General features: G+C 49.5%; 1 protein-coding gene across 1 annotated transcript in view; it reads left to right on the top strand.

The window, feature by feature from the left end:
* Nucleotides 1-6,547: 6,547 nt before the first annotated feature.
* The window catches only part of Zan (zonadhesin), a 63,665-nt gene continuing 53,922 nt past the window's right edge, over nt 6,548-16,290 (top strand). Inside the window, 10 exon segments of the mRNA XM_013031714.1 lie at nt 6,548-6,618; nt 8,724-8,776; nt 9,771-9,917; nt 10,078-10,349; nt 10,661-10,748; nt 13,069-13,233; nt 13,758-13,849; nt 13,967-14,045; nt 14,140-14,283; nt 15,624-15,895. Coding sequence (XP_012887168.1) covers nt 6,548-6,618; nt 8,724-8,776; nt 9,771-9,917; nt 10,078-10,349; nt 10,661-10,748; nt 13,069-13,233; nt 13,758-13,849; nt 13,967-14,045; nt 14,140-14,283; nt 15,624-15,895 — 1,383 coding nt within the window.

The raw sequence follows: 16,290 nt of genomic DNA, 5'->3' as shown, positions 1-16,290 counted from the left end.
CGGAAGTGGCGCTGTGGCTCAAGTGGTAGAGTGCTAGCCTTGAGCTGAAGAGCTGAGGGACAGCACCCAGGCCCAGAGTTCAGGCCCCACAACCGGACCAAAAAAAAAAGAAGCTCTGGGACAGTGCCCAGGCCCTGAGTTGAAGCAAAAGAAGAAGGAGGAGGAAGTGGAGGAGGAGGAGGGAAAAAAAAAAAAGAGCTGGGCACCAATGGCTCACACCTATAATCTTAGCTACTCAGGAGGCCAAGATCTGAGGATTGAGGTTCAAAGACAGACCAGGCAGGAAAGTCCCTCTTTTTTATTTTTTTTTTAATTTTTATATTGTGAGACTACTGTACAGAGGAGGGGTTACAGTTACATGAGCAAATTTTTTTTTTTGTTGTTGTTGGTTGTGGGGCTTGAACTCTGGGCCTGAACACTGTCCCTCAGCTCTTCAGCTCAACGCTAGTGCTCTACCACTTGAATTACAGCACCACTTCTGGTTTTCTGGTGGTTTATTGGAGATAAGAGTTTCACGGACTTTCCTGCCAGGCTGGCTTTGAATCGAGATCCTCAGCCTCCTGAGTAGCTAGGATTAAGGCACCTGGCTTGAGTACATTTCTTAGCCAGCATTGTTGCCTCCTCCTTTGTTTTTCCCCTACCATCCCTTCCTTCCCACTTCCATAGCAACACTCCCCAAGACCTTTTCTTTTCTTTTTTTTTATGGTTATGGGGCCTGAAGTCTGGGCCTGGGTACTGTCCCCCAGCTCTTTAGCTCAAGGCTAGCTCTCTACCACTTGAACCATAGTGCCACTTCCAGCTTTTTTCTGCTTATGTGGTGCTGAGGAATCAAACCCAGGGTCTCATACATGTGAGGCAAGCACTCTACCACTGAGCCACCTTCCCAGCCCCTATTAAGGCCTCCCTGAGATTCTTATCTCCAATAAGCCACCAAAAAACCAGAAGTGGCACTGTGGCTCAAGTGGTAGAGCACTCGCCTTGAGCTGAGGAGCTCAGGGACAGTGCCCAATGTTCAAGCCCCACAACTGCCAAAAATAAAAAAAGAAGAAAGGAAGGAGGAGGACAGGGTGAGAAAGAGAAAAAGAAAGATGAGAGAAAAGGGAGGAGGGAGAAAAGGAGGGAAAGGGGGAAAGAAGGGAAGAAGGATGAAAGAAGGAAGAAAGGAAGGGGGAGGGAAGGAGGAAGGAAATTACATGGTGCTCACACAGATTTCTAGCTTTTAAAATGCTCAAGCCATTGTTGAAACTTCTTACAAGGAGATGTTTCTTCTATCTTTTAGGCTAACTAGTATTGTTACAATAATGGGCCCTATGGCTTGAATGGATAGAAATGAATAAGCTGGTATTTGGTTATTTGAAATGGAAATACTTTAGATTTGTTCTCTTCATATATAAATCATTTTCATCCAGTTTGGACCAGTGAGAATTTTGTTGTTGTGAAAGAAAGAGAATGGTTTCTATTTGGTTTTACATGTGTCAATAAATGTAAAGTAGCCACCAAAATAAAATAAAATAAAATAAAATGCTCAAGCCCAGAGAGGTCAGCAGGATTTCCAAGGGCACACAGGAACTCAGCACTGGCCTTTTGCTCTCTGGGGCAATTTCTGGGGTTCCTTTTCATCTCAGGGTCTCTTGAGTTGTGTTTCCTGCTGCTGCCCAGCTCATCAAATTTGGCAGTCTTTGGAGCCTTGCCCATTTCTGATTCCTCAAATGCAGGACTTGGCAGGCCCTCCTCCCATCTTCCTGTCTTGCCTGGAGCCCCCACCCCCAGCTTCCAGGCACTCGGCTGGACTTGGTGGGGCCAAAGGAGGTCAGCAAAAGCAGCATCCGAGGCCTCTTGCCCAATCCAGAGGGGCTGTGGGTTAGTGACTTCCTGCTGTCTCCCTTGGTTTAACCATTTCCTGCCACTGGCCCTGTCTGTCCTCATTCACAATGGACTCTGCGCCTTCTGTGAACAGGGCATGGGAGCTGGTGGAGAGCTTTGCATTGTTATGTTCACCCCTCCCCCTGCCCCTTTGCCCTGGGCTCTAAGGAGGCCATTGGACCCCTGCATCCTGGGGGTGCTTCAGAGCCTGGCGCTTCCCCCTCCTTGTGGGGGGGCTGAAAGGGTTTAAAACACTTAAAAAAACAAAACACTACTGCAGTTTGGGGGGTAGGGGGGGAGCAGTACTGGTTTGATCTTATGGCCTTGACTTTGCCAGGCAGGTTCTCTACCACGTGAGCCACACACACACCGCCCCTCCCCCCCAGCCGTATTGTCTTTGGTTATTTTTGAGAAGGGGATCTTGTGTGTGTTTGTTTGTTTTGCCTAGATCAGCCTGGATCATGACCCTTCTTGTTATGCTTTCTCAGTTAGATGGGGCAACAGCTGGGCACCACAATGCCTGGTTTATTGGTTGAGATGGTGTCTTTGTGAACCTTTTGCCTGGGTTGGCCTTGCCCTGCAGTCCTCCCAATCTCCTAGAAGCCAGCTGTGAAGTAGGTGACTGTCTTCTTCTAGAGGCACCTGTCACGTAAAAGTTAGGATGAATGGAAAATAGAATTTGTGTTTCCGTTTAGGATTTGGGCAGATTTAGGGTTAAATTGAGGGTTGGGGGCCCATTTAGTTTTCCGGTTAGGGTTATAGAAAGGGTTAGGGTCACTGAGATCTGGTGCCTCATTCCTGTAATCCTCGCTACTCAAGGATGCTGAGATCTGAAGATCACGATTCAAACTATCCCGGGCAGCAAAGTCCGTGAGACTCTTACCTCCAACTAACTAGAAAACCGAAAGTGGAGCTGTGGCTCAAAGTGGTAGAGCACCAGCCTTGAGTAAAAGAGCTCAAAGATGCTGGGTGCTGGTGTCTCACACCTATAATCCTAGCTACTCAGGAGGCTGAGATCTGAAGATCGCAGTTCAAAGCCAGTCTGGGCAGAAAAGTCTGTGAAACTCTTAACTCCGATAAAAAACAAAACAAAAAAAAACACCAGAAAACCGGAAGTGGCACTGTAGCTCAAGTGGTAGAGCACTAGCCTTGAGCTGAAGAGCTGAAGGACAGCGTTCAGGCCCAGAGTTCGAGCCCCACTACCGACAAAAAAAAAAAAAGGCTGGGAAGGTGGCTCAGTGGTAGAGTGATTGCCTTGCATGCATGAGGTCCTGGGTTCGATCTCTCAGCTGACATATAAGCAGAAAAAGCTGGAAGTGGTGCTGTGGCTCAAGTGGTAGAGCGCTAGCCTTGAGCTGAAGAGTGCAGGGACAGTGCCCGGGCCCAGAGTTCAGGTCCCATGACCGACAAAAAAAAAAAAAAAAAAAGCCCAAGGACAAGTGGTCAAGCCCTTAGTTCAAGCCCTATGACCAATAACAGCAACAAAAAAATTGCATAAAAAATGAAAAAAAAAAGGCTTTAGGATTAGAGTTAAGATTAGGGCTAGGGTTAAGTAGAGTTAGGGTAAAATGAAAACAGATTTTAGGTTGGAGGTGTGGCTCCAGGTGGTAGAGCATCAGCCAATGAGCAAAAACATCAGATCAAGAGTTCAAATCCTAGGGGCTGGGAAGGTGGCTCAGTGGTAGAGCGCTTGCCTTGCATGCTGGGTTCGATTCCTCAGCACCACATAAGCAAAAAGAAAAAAAGAAAAAGCTGGAAGTGGTGCTGTGGCTCAAGTGGTAGAGCGCTAGCCTTGAGTTGAAGAGCTGAGGGACCAGGCCCAGAGTTCAGGCCCCACGACTGGTATCCCCCCCCCAAAAAAAAAAGAGTTCAAATCCTGGTCTTGGACAAAAGAAAATTACAAGGCAATTATAGTTAGGATGAATGCAACTGAGAATATGTGTATTACTTATTAGTTCAGGTATAATTAGGGTTAGGGTTAGAGTTAGGAGAATACCTGGCCCCATCATCACTTTTTTCTAAGCTGTGGGCCATGCATCCAGTAACAGATTGGATTTCAGGCTGCATCTTATTGGTTGAGGTGAGGTTTTCTTCCTGTCCTTCCTTCCTTGTTTCCCTTTCCCTCCTCTTTTCTCAATCCCCCCCTCCCTCTGGCTCTTCCTCCTTTCCTTCTTCCATGCTTCCTTTGTTTTGGAAGCAGGGTCTTGCTATGTAGCCGAGGCTCATCTTGGACTATTGCTCTTCAGGCCTCAGCCTATGCAATGCTGGAATTACAGGCATGTGCCACCATGCTAATTGTTACAGGAAATTTTTGACTCACTCATGGCTCCATGAATGGTTGTTGTCTGTGTGCAGGGCATCCCAGCTCTGGCCAGCAGCTATGGGATTCATACTCTACCTAGCCAGCATGCTGCAGAGCTCATTCTATTTTCTTTTCTTTCTTTTTTTGGTCTGTCATGAGGCTTGAATTCTGGGCTTGGGTGCTATCCCTCAGCTCTTCAGCTCAAGACTAGCACTCTGCCACTTGAGCCACAGCGCCACTTCTGGTTTTCTAGTGGTTTATTGGAGATAAGAGTCTCACGGAGTTTCCTGTCCGGGCTGGCTTTGAACCATGATCCTCAGATCTCAGCCTCCTGAGTAGCTAGGATTACAGGCTTGAGCCACCAGTGCCTGGCTGCAGAGCTCATTCTTAAAATGAAGGTGTGATCAAGTCACTCGATTGCTTACAACTCTTCAGTGGTTCAGCTGGATGTGACGGTGCACCCCTGTAATCCCAGCACTTAGGCTGAGGCAGGAAGATCTGGTTCAAGGCTAGCCTGTACAACGTGGCAAGACTCTGTCTCAAAAAATATGTTTTTTCCTCTTAATAGCTCCTCAAACATACAGCATTCAGGTACAGTCCTGATTTTAAGCACACCACACACACATACACACAAAATATTATATAGTAAAAGCATAAACCCTTCCATAAACATTTATTACCAAGTATTATGTATCACCGATAAGGATATCTTACTCATACAGAGGGCAGAGCGGTGGGTCTGTTTACAGGAACCTCCTGTATGTTATCCTAAGAAGTTAGGAGAGCCAGGTGCTGGTGATTACACCTGTAATCCTAGCTACTCAGGAGGCTAAGATCAGAGGATTGAAGTTCAAAGCCAGCTGGGGCAGAAAAGAGACTTTTTGTGTGTTGTGTGTGTGGTTGTGGGGCTTGAACTCAGGACCTGGACATTGTCTCTGAGCCTCTTTGTCCTCAAGGCTAGTACTCTACCCCTTGAGCTCCATCCACTTCAGGCTTTTCTTTGGGGGGGGGAGGGGGAGGTTATTAGAGGTAAGAGTTTCATGGACTTTTCTGCCAAAGCTGACTTGAAACCAAGATCCTCGGATCTCAGCCATCTTAAAGCTAGGATGACAGGTGTGAGCTGCTGGTTCTCTGGTCTTCTGTTCTTTGCCAGTCATTTCCAGTCCACCCTTCACTCCATCCTCCATGTCTTTACTACTGTTGCTAGTTGTAGAATTTTTAGGTTTGAAATGATTTGCTGTTGGAATTCTGCACACAATATTCCGATGTCTTTTAGAACCCATGGTTGCTACTGGAAAGCCCTGATGTCTTCTGATCCTTGATCCTTTCTGTGTGACCTGAACTACTGATCCCTGATCCTTACTACATCACTTCATCTGCTGATCCCTGATCCTTACTGTGTGACCTCGTCTACTGAACTTTAGTATGTGACCTGTTCCTCTCTATCAGAAAGTGTTTGGGAGGTTTTTCTTCACTCCTGAAAGCAGAAAATTTTATGACACATCTTCCATTTTTTTGTATTGGGTATTTTCTATTCTACAGACTTGAGTATTTCAGATCTGGGGTATTTACCTGTGTGTCTTTCCTTTTCTAAAATTTCCCTACTTTCTCTCTTTTTGAACTCTTTCTTTCTTTTTTCCTTTCTTTCTTTCTTCCTTCCTTCTTCCTTCCTTTCTTCCTCCTTCCTTCCTTCCTTCTCTTTCTTTCCTTTTTTTTTTTTGCCAGTCCTGGGCCCTGAACTGAGGACCTGGGAACTGTCTTGGAGCTTTTTTTTTGGATCCGGTCGTGGGGCCTGAACTCTGGGCCTGGGCACTGTCCCTCAGCTCTTCAGCTCAAGGCTAGTGCTCTACCACTTGAGCCACAGCGCCACTTCTGGCTTTTTTATTTTTTATTTTTTCTGCTTATGTGGTGCTGAGGAATCGAACCCAGGGCCTCGAGCATGCAAGGCAAGCGCTCTACCACTGAGCCACCTTCCCAGCCCTCTTGGAGCTTTTTTGCTCAAGGCTAGCACTCTACCACTTGAGCCACAGCACCACTTTTGGCTTTTTCTGTTTATGTGGTACTGAGGAATTAAACCCAGGGCTTCATGCATGCTAGGCAAGCACTCAACCACTAAGCCATATTCCCGGCCCTGAACTATTTCTTTTTGATATTAGATTTCCTGGGTCGATCTTCCAAGTCTTTCTTCACTCTTAATATATTTCTCTTGATTTTTTAATCATGAACTCATGTATTAGATGTTCAATTGAATTTTCTTCTGATTGTTTTTCATGACCTCTTCAAAAGGATGCCAAGGACCAAGGCCCAGAGGTATAGAAGAGAGGCCCAGATTCCGTCCTGTCCCCTCTCCCTGCACCCAGGGGTCACCTCTGAGGTCCCCTCATGGAGTATGCAGTTTGGACTCTGGTGCTAATAGTGGGGGCCACCTGGATTCACATGTCTGTCCTGTCCTGGTAAGCAGGGACCTTTGCTGGGGACGGGGAGATGGAACAGGGGCAGTTGGCTGGACAAAGCAGGCAGGCTAAAGACAAAGACAACATGCTGGGGTGGCAGGTAGGCAGCCTAGTGGGATGGAGATAGGTTGACCCACAAATTACAAATTTGGTGGGAGTTGGAATTAAGAAGAAATAAGGGGGGGGTTGTAATTAAGAAGAAATAGGAGGGCTGGGAAGGTTGGCTCAGTGGTAGAGCGCTTGCCTTGCATGCATGAGGCCCTGGGTTCGATTCCTCAGCACCACATAAGCAAAAAGAAAAAAGCCAGAAGTGGCTCAAGTGGTAGAGCGCTAGCCTTGAGCTGAAGAGCTGAGGGACAGCGCCCAGGCCCAGAGTTCAGGCCCCATGACCGGACCCCAAAAAAAAGAAGAAGAAGAAGAAGAAATAGGAGGTAGGGAGTTGGGGAGCCAGATGATGATGGATGACAGAGAAGTGAGGCCCTCTGAAAACAGAAAAAAAAACCCAAAGTAGGCACAGATTTTGGGTAGCAGCAGCAAGAAATGATGGAAACTAGGTGCCCCTGGCTCACATCTATAATCCTGGCTACTCAGGAGGCTGAGATCTGAGAATCAAGCTTTGAAGCCAGCCTGGGCAGGAAAGTCTGTGAGACTCTTTTTTTTTTTTTTTTATGCCAGTCCTGGAGCTTGAACTCAGGGCCTGAGCGCTGTCCCTGAGCTGCTATTGCTCAAGGCTGGTGCTCTACTACTTGAGCCACAGCACCACTTCCAGCTTTTTCTGTGTATGTGGTGCTGAGGAATCGAACCCAAGGCTTCATGCATGTGAGGCAAGCACTCTACCACTGAGCCACCTTCCTAGTCCTAGTCTGGGAGACTCTTGTCTCCCATAAACCAGCAAAAAGCTGGAGGGGGAGCTGGGGCTCAAGTGGTAGAGCACCAGCCTTGAGTGAAAAACAAAACAAAAACAAGAACATAAGACCCTGAGCGCAAGCCCCACGCCAGGTGCCAAAGCAAGCAACAAAGTTAGTTCCTGGAGCTTGGGAGGAGGATTTGACCAAGGACTTGAAGAAAATGAAAGGCCTTAGCTTGGCACTGGTTGCTCACGCCTGTTATCCTGGCTACTCAGGAGGCTGAGATCTGAGGATCACCATTCAAAGCCAGTCCAGGAAAGAAAGTCCGTGAGACTCTTATCTCCAATTAACCACCAGAAAACTGGAAGTGGCACTGTGGCTCAAGCGGTAGAGTGCTAGCCTTGAGCTGAAGAGCTGAGGGACAGCACCCAATCCCAGAGTTCAAGCCCCACGAGCGACCAAAAAGAGAAGAAGAAGAAAAGAAAATGAAAGGCCATTCTCTTGGCCCAACATGCCTAGGGAGGGGGGACAGGTCTCTGAGGGTGATAGGTGGGCAGGCTTCTATGTTGAGTTGGGTATAGGTGAAGAAACCCCATCTCACCACCCACCGGGCACCTGGGATCCATTCAGCCCCTACTTGGGTAATAGTGAAAAACTCTTCCTCCCTTCCCCCTCCCCTGCACAGAGAGACCCCCAGGGAGAGAATGGAGATGCTATGGGGGAGTTCTCATACGGGGCATGACCTCTGCCCAGTTCATCTGCACACAACCGCTGCGTAGATGTAGAATGGGAGAGGCTGGAGGAGGAACATTTTTTAGGAGACTGGCTGAAGAAGCTGTGGGTGACTTTCCTTGAAATCTTTTTTTTTTTTTTTTTAAATTAGTCATGAGGCTTGAACTTAGGGCCTGGGCACTATCCCCAAGCTCTTTTGCTTAAGACTAGCACTCTACCACTTTAAGTCATGGCGCCACTTCTGGTTTTCTGGTGGCTCATTGGAGATTAGAATCTCTCGGACTTGCCTGCCCAGGTTGGCTTTGAATGGTGAGCCTCAGATCTCAGCCTCCTGAGTAGCTGCGATTGCAGGCATAAGCCACTGGAGCCCAGCTTTTTTTTTTTTTAATCTTAAAGAAGACAGGTCAATGTAGGGAGAGAGGAAGAAGCATCTAGAAATCAGGTCTCAGAATACACACTATCTTAGAGTCTTACAATTCTTGATTTAATGACAAGGGCGGCATTTTTGCTTTCTCCAACCCCAAGGACACAGAACCCTCTGGAGTGGGAGGTGTTTGTTCGCCGCGCTGTGGACAACTGTAAGTCGGGCCTCCTCTCCCTTCTTAGGACCCATGATCTGGCAATGAAAGCCAATCCTCAGCCCAGGGGAGGCCATCTTAGGTGTCCTTAGGACACGGTAGTGATATGACCACGGAATACTTTTGCTCAGAGCAGAGTGGTGGGGACATAAGGCAAGTCCAGCCCTGAAGAGGAGATTTCTCTACTTAGGCCAGTCACTGATGGATGGCCTGTAATCCTAGCTACTTGGGAGGTTCAGATTGGGAGGATCTTGGTTCCAAGCACAAAAATTCATGAGAATCCATCTCAAGGGAAGGAAGCTAGGTGCTCTGGCACATGCCTGCCATCTTAGCTGCCTCAGGGAGCCTTAACTAGACAGTGTAGTCCAGTCTTGTGTTTGAGCAGGAAGTGAGACCCCATCTCAACCTGTGCAAATAAAGAGCTAGAGGCATGGCTCATTTGTAGAGGGCCTGTGTAGCAGGGACAAGGTCCTGAGTTCAAAGCCCAGTACCCATAAAAAGGAAGGAAGGACAGGAGGTAAGAAGAGGAGGAGGAGGAAGGGAGGGAGGAAGGAAGGGAAGCTCTACATTCAAATAAACTAACACCCTCCTCCCAGCCCTGAGTGTTTCCTAAAGTACTGTCTCCCAGACCTCTGGTCCCATCCCAAACGGCAGTGTTGCCTCCGCCTAAACTCAGTGACCCTCCTCACCCCATTTCCCAGGGTGGCTCTGTGGTCTGGCCATACCCTCCTTTGCCCATTGCCCTTTCCCTCTGCCCTAAGGCCTCACTGGCTCCTTTCCTTTTCTTTTTTTCCCCCTCCTTCCCTCCCTCCCTCCTTTCCTTTTTCCTTCCTTCCTTCCTTTTTTCCTCTTTCTTTCTTTCTTTCTCTTTCTTTCCTTCCTTCCTTCCTTTCTTTCTTTCCGTCCTTCCTTCCTTCCTTCTTCCTGCTCTCTCTCCCTCTCCCTCCCTCCTTCTCTCCTTCCCTCCTCCTCTCTTTTCCCTCTTTCTCTCTAGCTATTATCACTAAGTGTGATTTTGAAGATGACAGCAAACCCCTCTGTGACTGGTCCCAAGTGTCTGCAGATGACGGGGACTGGATTCGAACTAGCGGGCCCTCTCCGACTGGCATCTCTGGGCCCCCTGGCGGGTACCCCACTGGAGGTGAGGGGCCTGTGGGAACTCCTGAGAGCAGATGGCAGGCAGTGGGCAGGAGGAGGACGGAAGCAGACACTCAGCTCAGAGCAGGGTGGGCTGGGGTGACGTTTGGGCACAGCCCTTGGGGACAGCAGGACCTCAGCATCCTTGGCTCTGCCTCCTCCAGAGGGCTACTACCTGCACATGGATTCTAGAACCTTCCGGACGGGTGGAGTGGCCCGCCTGCGTAGCCCGGATATTTGGGAGCATGGCCCGCTCTGCCTGTATTTCGCCTACCACATGTTTGGCTTGTCCTGGGGTGCCCAGCTCAGACTCCTCCTGCTCATGGGGACACAGGACAACCGCCCCAAGGTGCTCTGGAAACACGTGAACACCCAGAGCCCCTCCTGGATGCCCACCACTGTCACACTGCCCGCTGAGCTGATCCTGCCAAGCCGGGTGAGGCCTGGGGCACACTTTGGGGCACACTTAGGGGCCCCACAGGGAGGCTGGGAGTAGGGGTGGGTGCTGGGCTGGGAAAAGGAGGGGACCTGGCAGGGGGCAGGCCATCCGAGGAACAAAGGGGCAGGAGGAGAACTGGGGGATGAGGCTCCAGTAGCAGAGCACTTGCGTAGCAAGGGGAAAGTCCTGAGTTCAAACCCCAGCATTGCTCCTCAGAAAAATACAGGGGGGAAAAAAAGAGGGAGTCAGGGAGCCAGGCCAAGTGGCTCACGAGGCTTGGGGTCTCTGTGCGCCCCCCCATCCTACAGCTGATATTCGAGGGAATGAGGGGCAATACCCCCTTCCTGGATATCTCTCTGGACGCCCTGTCCATCCATCGAGGTACCTGCAATCGGGGTGAGTCCTTGTCCCCCCACTCCCCGTCACTTTCTCTCTGATCCCTGGCAAACTTCCCCTGTGGGGTGCCTCAGAACCCAGGGTCTGACCCTGAAAGTAGCCATGCATCAAGAGGAGTCCTCCTTCAACAGAGTTGTGACCCAGCTGGACATAGTAGTTCATGCCTGTAATCCCAGCTGCTCAGGAGGCTGAGGATTGAGGTTTGAAGCCAGTCCAGATGGGAAAGTCCATAAGCGCCTGATCACTAGTTAACCAGCAAAAAGCTGGGAGTGGGACTGTGGCTCAAGTGGTAGCGTGCCATCCATGCAATAGTTTGTTTAGAGATGAGGAAACTGAGATTGAGTAAACTAATTGAGACTTGTCTCCAATTAACCAGCCAAGACGCTGGGCTGGAGGTGTGGCTTAAGTGGTAAAATGCCAGGTGTTGGGCTGGGACGTTGGCTCAGTGGTAGAGTGCTTGCCTTGCATGCCTGAGGCCCTGGGTTCAATTCCTCAGCACCACATAAGCAAAAAGAAAAAAGCCGGAAGTGGTGCTGTGGCTCAAGTGGTAGAGTGCTAGCCTGGAGCTGAAGAGCTGAGGGACAACGCCCAGGCCCAGAGTTCAGGCCCCACGACCGGACCCCCCCCCAAAAAAAAAAAATAGAGCGGCCAGGGTAGATTTCCCCTTAGGCCACACAAACCTGAAAGAGTTGATGGAATAAAGCACAAAAAAAATATTGGGAATAGGTCAGAATGTTCCAGGAAGAGGGGCCAGCTGTGCAAAGGTGAGGGAGGTTTCAGGTTCAACAAAGACTGTGATGTCAGTATCTTCACAGGGCTTGGACCCAGAGCTTGAATGCCACCATCAGGACTGTCATTTTTATTCTCTAGCAAGGATTTGGGTCACAGTTACAACGTAATCTGCCTGATTTTATTTAAGTAATTAAATTTTTGGGGTGCTGATAACAGAATCCAGGGCCTCAATGTAGCCCAGGCTGGCCTCGAATCCGCCTAATCAGTGCTGAGATTACAGCAAGCACGCCTGATTCCTTTAAAAAATATATTTTATTTTTTTTTTTGTCGGTCATGGGGCCTGAACTCTGGGCCTGGGCACTGTCCCTCAGCTCTTCACTCAAGGCTAGTGCTCTACCACTTGAACCACAACACCACTCCTGGCTTTTTTCTTTTTGCTTATGTGGTGCTGAGGAATCGAACCCAGGGCCTCAGGCATGCAAGGCAAGCGCTCTACCACTGAGCCACCTTCCCGGTCCCTTCTGATTATTTTTTTTAATTTCTCATAAATCGCCTCGGGAGAAAACAAGAGGAAGAGAAATGCCACCATTTTCCCATTTCCTTTCCTTCCACTTGCCTTTTCATTTCCGGCTCTCCCGCTCCCGCCATTTCCCTCCCTAACAGATTCCCTGCATCCCCAGTCAAACCCACACGCCTCAGCCAGCACGGCGGCGGGTGTGTGCGTGCACGCGTCCGCCCGGACACACGCATGCGTGCGCGTTCCTGACAAGTCAGCAGCCTCCTTCCTTTCCCACCTAGTTACTAATTGCGTCACTGAGCAAGGTGCAATCTAATTGGCTGTTTGGTTGGCGTCGGGGATGCGCGGCTCTTTCTCCTCACGAATTTGTGTAACTAGGACAATGTCCAGTAAGTCGAAGGAAAAAAAAAAAAAAAAGCCGAGCTTGGCGCCAGTGCTCACGTCTAGCTACTCAGGAGGCTGAGATCTGAGGATCACGGTTCGAAGCCAGGAAAGTCTGTGAGACTTTTATTTTTGGTTGTGGGTACTGAACTCTGGGCCTGGGCGCTGTCCCTCAGCTCTTCAGCTCAAGGCTAGCACTCTACCACTTGAGCCACAGCGCCACTTCCGGCTTTTTCTGCTTATGTGGTACTGAGGAATCGAACCCAGGGCCTTGAGCATGCAAGGCAGGTGCTCTACCACTGAGCCACCTTCCCAGCCCTCTGTAAGACTCTATCTCCAGTTAGCCACCAAGAAGCTGTAAGTGGAGCTGTGGCTCAAGTGGTAGAGCACGAGCCTTGAGTGAAAAACAAAAAAACTGAGAGTGCCCAGGCCCTGAATTCAAGCCCCAGGACCGGCACAAAGAAGAAAAGAAAGAAGCTATGTTTAGGGAACCTGAAGACTCAACCTTGTGAGGACAAGGTTCTGTCCTTGGCTCCCACCAGATCCTCGCCCATGCCCTTGGGTGGGCTGCAGGCTGCGGCCAGGGGCAAAGTGAGGCCCTACCTCGACCCTCCGCCTCAAGGCAGCAGTTGGGGCTGAAACCCCCCTCACTTGCAGCCACCAACCCTGACTGGCTTTTTCCTTCCACAGATGGCTTCTATATGCTCCTGGACCCCAAAAACGCAAAGCCTGGGCAGAAATCTGTTCTCCTCAGCCCCCTGAGTCAGTCTGATGGCTGCCTGACCCTTTCCTTCAATTACATCCTGTGGGGACATTCTCTTGACGCAGCTCTTCTCGTCTATGCCTCCCTGTTAGGTTAGAAGAGAGGGTTCCCCCTCTGTTTGTAGTGCCTGGGCTGCATCTCCAAAGGGATGGGTCTTTCAGTGTCTGGGGAAATCTGGGGGGTGAATGTGAGATCCTTCCATTAAGTGGATCCAGGGAGGGTAGTGGATTCGGGGCAAGTAAAGTACCTTGGTCAGGTGCTAGCGGCTTGGCTCAATGCCTGTCATCCTAGCTATTCAGGAGGAGGCTGATATCTGGAGGATCTTAGGTTAAAGCCAGCCTGGACAGAAAGACCTCAACACTCTATATCTCCAATAAAAAGCTGGAGGTGGAGTTGTGGCTCCAGTGATAGAGTGTTAACCTTGAGTAGAAAAGCTTAGACAGTACCCAGGCCCTAAATTCAACCCTCAGTACCAGCGCATGTGTGCATACACCAGGAGTAGGAAAGACAGAGATTGCTTGAAGTTGAGAGATATTGGTCAGTGGTTCCCTTGACAACTGATTCTTCAATTCTCAGCTCCCTGAGGCTCACATGTCTGGTATTTTGTCCATCCTAGGCAGTATCCGGAAACACACAATCTTCTCAGGACAGCCAGGACCCACCTGGAAGCCCGTGTCTGTCAACTACACAGGGCAGGGACAGATTCAGGTATCGAAGAATTACAGAGTAAGGGGTAAAGGTCAGGTCATCTCCAAGTGCGCATAAGTTGAGGATGGGAGGGGGCAGGCTTTCCACCCACCCAGCCCTCCCCTCACTTCTCTCTAGTTCACCGTGGTGGGCGTCTTTGGAATCATCCCAGAGCCGGCGGTCGCCGTGGATGCCATAAGCATTGCTCCCTGTGGGGGTGAGTGGGAGTTGGGCCCTTCCCCAGAAAGGGAGTGGGGGAAATGGGAAGCATAGCTCAAGTTCCTCACACCCCTCTCTCTTGGACCTGCTAGAGAGCGTCCCTCACTGTGACTTTGAAGACAGTGCCCATCCGTTCTGCGACTGGAGCCATGTATTCAGTGATGGCGGACACTGGGCCTGGGGAAGCAAAAACCTCCCCACCATTGTGGGAGGCTCCAAAGATTCCACATATGAAGGTAAGGAGCTTTTTCTTTACCTTTTTTGTACCAGTCCTGAGGCTTGAACTCAGGGCCTGGGCACTGTCCTTGAGCTTCTTTGATCAAGGCTAGTGCTCTACCACTGGAGCCACAGCTCCACTTCTGGTTTTTGGTAGCTCATTGGAGAGAAGAGTCTCATGGACTTTCCTGCTCGAGCTGGCTTCGAACCGTGATGACCCTCAGATCTCAGGCTCCTGAGTAGCTGGTGTTGTAGGCATCAGCTGCCAGTTCCAGGTGAGGATGCCTCAAACCAGTGAGCCGCTGCCTTTGCTCTCAGCTAGGCCTGGCTCTGGCCATGGCTGGAGGAAGCTCAGCTCCATGTTTATAGGGGTCCTTGCCTGGGCCCGAGCTGAGGACCCAAGCTGAGGGCAGGCTCAATTGAGGATCTTCTAGGCTGTAGGATAACTATGACCCCCAAGAAAATGCACAGTTCCCATTTGAGTAAGCCCAAAGCTTCACAAGACTGTCTTACCAGGTGCTGGTGGCTCACACTTAAAATCCTAGCTACTCAAGAGGCTCAGGTTAGCCTAGGCAGAAAAGTCCATGACACTCCATCTCCAAAATAACTATAAAAAATGTAGGGCTGGAGCCATGATTCAAGTGATAGAGTACCAGCCAAGAAAGCCCTGAGTTTAAACCTCAGTATTGCAAAACAAAACAAAACAAAACACACACACACAACCCCCAAACCCTGTAGGCTTAGCTCTGTGGTAGAGCATTGCCCTAATATGCATAAGGCTCTGAGTTCAGTCCTTAGCGCTGCAAACAATTTAAAAAATGAAAATAAAAACAAAACCACCAGCCACAACTGATGATTTCTGGGTATTTCTGACTGTGGAATCTAGGTGGCAGATTTGATATTTTACTGTCTTTCCTGACTTCTTTAGTAAGAAGTCCAAAATGACCAAAGAAAAATGTAATAATGTGGGCTTTTCATGTCTACTTGGAAAGTCAAACATCAGCTGGGTGCCAGTGGCTCATGCCTGTAATCTTAGCTACTAAGGAGGCTGAGATCTGAGGATCATGGTTCAAAGCCAGCACGGACAGGAAAATCCATGAGACTCTTATTTCCAAGTAATGACCAGAATGCTGGAAGTGAAGGTATGGCTCAAGTGGTAGAGTGTCAGTCTTGAGGACAAAAGCTCAGGGACAGCATCCAGGCCCTGAGTTCAAGCCCCAGGATTGAAAAAAAGAAAAGAAAAGCCAGACATGACTACAGCAGCATGTCCTGCATGTGTGTGTGTGTGTGTGTTGTGAGTTTTGTATGTCTATGTTTGTTTCAGGGTGTCTCACCTTGCTGGTTCCCCTCTTTTATCCAGGAGAACACTACATTTACTTTGAGGCAGACAAGTTCTCCCGGGCAGGGCAGTCCGTCCGGCTGGGGAGCCGACCCTTCTGTGCTCCAGGGGACATCTGTGTGGAGTTTGCCTACCACATGAATGGCCTTGGAAAAGGTTCCATGCTTAAGCTGCTGTTGGGGAGTCCTGCAGGTAGTTCCCCCATTACTCTGTGGCACCGTGTTGGGGCTCAGGGCCCTGGATGGCTGAACAGCTCTGTCACTGTTCCCTCGGGATATCAACAGCCCATGCAGGTAAGATGGTGACTGGACCCTGTATATGTCTACATAGGGCATAGAGAAGGGGTCCAGGGCTTCTAGCCATTGCGGTACATAACTATAATCCCCACTCCGTAGGAGGTGGAGATAGGATTGCAGCTTGAAGCCAGCCTGAGCAAAAGCATTAACAAAGGCCATATCTCAAAACCAAGGAATATGTGGTATCATACCATATGACCATAACCTGGCTAACTGAGAAGTGGAGATAGGAGGATCTCAGTCCAAAACTGACTTGGAGCTGGGCACAGGTGGCTCATGCCTATAATCCTACCTACTCAGGAGGCTGAGATCTGAGGATCATGGTTCGAAGCCAGCCTGGGCAGGAAAGTCTGTGAAACTCTTTTTTTTTTTTTTTTTGTCGGTCGTGGGGC

Source organism: Dipodomys ordii, unplaced genomic scaffold, assembly GCF_000151885.1.
Source record: "Dipodomys ordii isolate 6190 unplaced genomic scaffold, Dord_2.0 Scaffold143, whole genome shotgun sequence".
Lineage (NCBI taxonomy): Eukaryota > Metazoa > Chordata > Mammalia > Rodentia > Heteromyidae > Dipodomys > Dipodomys ordii.
Note: the sequence above shows the minus strand (reverse complement) of the source record. Positions and strands in the feature narration are given on the sequence as shown.